Consider the following 5619-nt stretch of genomic DNA (forward strand, 5'->3'; position numbering starts at 1 on the left):
ACCTTTATAGCCATAGGCTCTATGGCATCAATTACACAATGAACTTTAGAGAGAATTTCAAGGAGTGTCTATTATCATAAGTTCTTCAGGGTCATGCTATTACCGTTGAATGCAGCCATTGGAATTCCCCGCTTCCCTGTCTACGGGACGTGCCGCGCATGACAATTAACGTGTGGTACAGCGAAAGGCAAGATTACCATGGAGGTGCAGAACCAAAATATGATTTTTTTTTTTTTTTTTTGCCAGTAGGCCAACAGCGTACACGCTCTATATAGGAACTGATCAATCACATACTGATTGCATTGTCTTTCGATTACAAATACATGTGATTCGCTCACTACAGCACTAGGCACCGTAACGCTGATGTTGATCATAGACACTCTACCGAGTAGTGTAGCGCATTCATATGTTTGGTTTGTTGTTTTTGTTAATGTTTGCTTCTTTGTTGGGGAATTTATTACCACACATCAAAAGCACATAGGCATTTATGTACATAAATTCAAAGCCTGCCGTGCATTCACGAACACCAACAACAGAGTGAACAGAAAATGTAGAAGTTGTACACAGAAGGCTAAATTTTTGGTCAATGTTACGCAAGACCAGAACGCAAAAAAAAAATTTATTTCAGGGCAAAGGTACTTACACTAAGTATTTTCATCTCAACAATAGCCGTACGTCAAGTTTCTATATAAATACGTTTACAGGTTGTGTCCTATCAAAGACTAACTCTATCGTGGGTAACCTGTCAACCTATATGAACAAAAAGTTTCCTAAAATTCTATTCATTGCATTTTTTAAATCTATACAATTATAATCATTTGACATATATGTGCTGTTGATTCTAGAATGTTAATGTAATGTAACAAGTGCATATCGGAATGTAACATACATTCTCTACCACATAAAAATATAATGATTTAATCAATGTAACAGAAGCGTTTTACATATAGCGTAGATTCGCAACTTTAAAATTGTTTTGATAAACACTTCTTTGAGTTGTTTATAGATACCGTCTGCATGGTTTCGAGACACAAAGTTCACCTATACTTACAGAACAAACGAAGAAACAAACTCAACAGGTAGCATAAAATGCTTGGTATCGCTAGAAATAAAGGCCTGTAATCGTACTATTGGTCTCGACAAAATGAAATCATATCATGTTGGTAAAAGGTCACAATTCTTTGTTTGAATTGAACGAGGATTAATCTCACACTGATAGTATCTTATGTAATCGAATGGAATACGTTGTGTGGTACAGGTAAATTTTGAAAGTAATGACAAGTTCCTGTTGTTAGTGGTCTTCACTTTACCAAGTCTTCACAAAGAATGCTTTGAGGACAACTTGAAATTATGCTCCAAAATGCTTCAAAGGAAAACAAAAATATTCAAAAGAAACGTATTTGCGATTTAGGATTTCTATACTACTGGAAACACAGTCCAAAGTAAGAGATGACAGCGGAGACGGAATGCGGCGTCTCTACAGATTGTCAATCGAGGAATAACTTTATAACAATCCGCATCTATCAAAACATAATCCTTTTTTCATGTTGATACCAGAAATTTTTGCAGTGCATTCCCGTTATAACGAAATTCTCGGGACCGGCAGTTTTCTTTCGTTATAACGAAATTTCGTTATAAACGAACAAATACAATATGACAAAACATGCAAACCACGAGTAGGAGCTTATATTGTATGTTGTTCATTGAATACTCATAAGCTGGGAAGCTATATCAAATATAATGCTTTCATATTGATTCCGTTTGTTTGTTGAATTTAAGAGAGAGAGAGAGCAAAAAGATGTTGGTACTTTCATGGCTAGATTGAGATCTCATATGAAAGAAAAAAATGTTTTATAGGAATCAGTTACAGTTTGTTATTCCAAAGGTTGGTTACTTGAAAAGTTTGTTATTCCGAAGACTCTTTATTCCAAAGGCTTTTTTTGTTCCTGGGGTCTGCCATTTGCAGGATTCGTTATTCCGAATGATCTTCAATCCGAAAATGAGATGGGATTTGTTATTCCGAGAGTTCGTAATTCCGAAAGTGAGGTGAGGTTCGTTGTTCCGAAGGTTCGTTAATCCAAAAATGAAAAAAGGTTCGGTACTCCGAAGGTTCGTTTATCCGAAGACGATATGAGGATTCTAATTCCGAAGTTTTGTTAGTGTACTCCACTTTTCTTTTAGTTTTTGATTGACGAACGTTATTTGACTTTCCAATTAACGAACATTTGGAATATCAAAGATTTGTATTATTTTTAGACTAACGAACCTTCGTAATAAGAACCTTATTTCACTGTCGGATTTAACGAACCTTACGAATAACGAACATTATTGGAACAACGTCAAAATGTTCGTAATAACGAAACTTTATTCATGTTCTTATTATCGAGAATCTGAAAGGAATTTTATGTGTTTCGTAATAATGAAGTTCCGAAACAACGAAAATTATTTCTTTTCGGATTAACGTATTATGATAACGCAAGTTCTCCTTTGGAACGGAGCTGCACGTCCACAGGGAGCGAAAGCAGTGTGATGTGAAGCGTTCGCCTATATGCAGAGACGCTCTAGATGCTTGTTCCGATATGTATTTCGTAAGTGATCCGCATTTCGTTATTACGGACATGTTCCTTTTGTTTTCTTCGTCAATGGCACTGGGAAAAGAAAACGCAAATTTCGCTCTAACCGTGTTCGTTATAAGCGAATCTTATATCGAAGGCTTTAATGTCGATGATTTTGGGACCTGAATTTTTATTTTGTAATAACGAAATCGCGTTATAACCATGTTCGTTGTAACGGGAAGGCACTGTATACGAGGCATGTCACGTTAATAATTTTTTGATTGGTTGTTAACATCAAATATCACAACAGTAAATATGAACAACCGAACATTCTTAAAGTACATGGACATTGATACTAGTAAGCAAAAGCTTTTCAAAATGATTTAAGTTGTAATTCATTTGAAATTGTTAAACAGTAGGCCTACCATACACATGTAATAATATTACTATAATGTTTCTAATAACTGATTGGTAAAAAGAAAGAGAAAAAAAATAAATCAAACATCACCCCCAATAAAGAGGTAGCATATAACTTATACAATTAACTCTTTCATGTACTTCTCATCGATATATCATATAGTGTTAACAATGGAATATCAAATCCTTATTCCTGAAAATGGAAAAGTAATTGGTCCTTTTTTTAGCAATCATATGATATATCAAATTTCTCTTTGTACTTTATACTTATATGAGTTAAACCCATCAAAGGAAGGGTTATTACTTTTGAATTTGCAAATATAGGTTAAATGAAGAAATACTTACAAGGTAGACACAAAAATTATCTGCAACATAAAAAGTGCTCAAATACAGAGGAATTAAAAGTGTGCCATTGATGTACCTTGATCCAACAAATAAGATCGTCCAAACTGGCTTCACTACTTCACGATCACAAAATAAATGGACTTATTTTTCTTCCCTGTTGTCACTTAATGAACATCTATTAGGAGAATCTTGAACAAGAAATTGTATAATGTAATGGCATCGTGAAAAACATGAATTACCAAAAACGCGTAGCAGTACAAAAACTAGTTAACAGGTATGAACTTACTGCAACTGATTGACAAATTGCCCTACATAGACGTAAATAAGTTCTGAATTGATCAGTGTTTTAGTAGAAGCCATGATAATGATGAACTTCATTCCAGTTCACTTTCATTTGAATATCAGGAATCCTTTTTTTTTTTTTTTTTTTTTTTTTGCCAGATATAATATCTTTTGAGAGGAAGTAAGGTTTCCATCATTACATCACATCCATATTCAGGCACTTTCTTGGCATTGAATGATTCTGAAATCATTATAAAATCCACTTCATCATTATTTGGTTCTTGTATATCCATACGCATCCAGGATATTTCTAACTAAAAAATCTCCTTCCCTCTGTCCTCCCGTGTTGATTAACACAATCACGTTAAAGATCTCCATCATCACTCTCTGGGGCAACAGATAACGTGCTTGCGTCCTCCACCCCACTTGGGCTGTCTCCGTTTCCCATATCATGTCGTCTGATCCTCCCGAAGAAGTTGGTATCTAGCGGGCTTCCCTCTTCGAAGTACAAGGCCATGATGCTCTCCACTTCTTTTTCTGCTGGCTTCACTGACGGTGTTCTGATTGCCAAACCTTTGTTTAGCTGTTCCATGAAGTCCTTATAGAATGTGAAGATGGCTTCGGAGCGACCACTTCCCTTTAGGTCTTCAGCGCACTGCACAGCTCGAGTCACGAGCGCTGTAGCGGCCTTGTCCGGTTCAAGAACCTCGCCTATTGCTCTTGCTATTGATTGGCGCTGCTCCGTTATGTAATCGGTCATCCTCTTCTTGGTTTGAAGTAGTTCAGAGAAACGAGAATTGTAGACTTCGTTGACTGCCGTTTCCACTTCATCAAGCCGCCCGTTGCCTTTAGCTCCCAAAGACGTTAGGTAGCTCTGAAAGTTTGCATGTTCCTCCCTCCATCGACGGACCTCATTACCCATACGACTCATATTCTTTTCTCTGGCGATAGCTGCTTCTTATAGACTTTTTGGACCGTCGCCATGTTTGAGGTGATCCGTGAGGGCACAGTCACTGCAGATGATCTGATGACAAGGTTCGCACGCGAATTTCATCTCGATTTGGGGATGCTTTGGACACGGATTTTTCGGAATATTGCTGCGCTTGGCAATTTCCAGTGCTTCCATGATTCCATTATGGACCTCCATGATGCCATTCGCAATGAAGTTAGTCAAAAGATTATCAACCCTCGTCCTGCTCACGCTCATTCTCTTTCGGCACAGTGGACATTCCATGGTCGCAGAGCCCTCCCCAGCGTGGTGATTGATCAGGCCTGACAGACATTCTTTGCAGAAAGTATGTCCACATGCGGATAAAAGCTTAGGATCTTTAAGTTTGCCATGACATATCGGACACTGGAGAAGCTGTTCTAACGCCTTGTCAACACCACACGCCATGTTGCTTGTGGAGTTGTGTACAAGAGTGTGTTCGCGAGCAAACAATGTCAGACAATGCCATTGCTAAAAAGCAGAACTATCGAAATTGAGTGAAAGAGAGAGAGAGAGAGAGACGGCGGGGGGTACAGAGAGAAAGCAGCATGTAGATAGTAGACAGACTTTTATGATGCACTGCACTCAGTACGTCTAGTATTTAACATATTCATGCTTCCGCCTCCAAAGGCGACGCCAGAGGTAGAATGGCATTATTTTTTGTACCTGTTGGTTGCTGGTATGTCTTTCCACACTCCCAACATGTCGAATGAGGAAATATGATACTAAGTATGTAGGCCTCCTTCCACGTCTTACAAGCTTGGCTTTTTTAGTGGAACACTGTTTTCCATCATTGTGATTATTTACTATTTTTGTTGCCATGGCAAAGTGCATTGTTTCTTTTTTACGACATCATTCGTGTATATACTTTATATTGTATCTTTAAAAAAAAATCCTTTATCAGACGAGTGTAAGAGAAACAAAAAAAGATGTATCACTTTGGATCATGTCAACTTTTTCTTTTCTTTTCTTTTTGATGATGGACATAAATAAACTATTGAATTGAATTGAATAGGAAGCCCTATACGCTCA

The 5619-nt window shown here is 37.4% G+C and overlaps 1 protein-coding gene across 1 annotated transcript; it reads right to left on the reverse strand.

Moving 5' to 3' along the window:
- Positions 1 to 4557: 4557 nt before the first annotated feature.
- LOC140246360 (tripartite motif containing 13-like) lies at positions 4558 to 4995 on the reverse strand. Its single transcript, XM_072325831.1, has one exon. It carries the CDS (start codon positions 4993 to 4995, stop codon positions 4558 to 4560), a length of 438 nt encoding a protein of 145 aa, XP_072181932.1.
- Positions 4996 to 5619: the final 624 nt, after the last annotated feature.

The sequence above is a fragment of the Diadema setosum genome, chromosome 2 (assembly GCF_964275005.1).
Source record: "Diadema setosum chromosome 2, eeDiaSeto1, whole genome shotgun sequence".
Taxonomy (NCBI): Eukaryota; Metazoa; Echinodermata; class Echinoidea; order Diadematoida; family Diadematidae; genus Diadema; species Diadema setosum.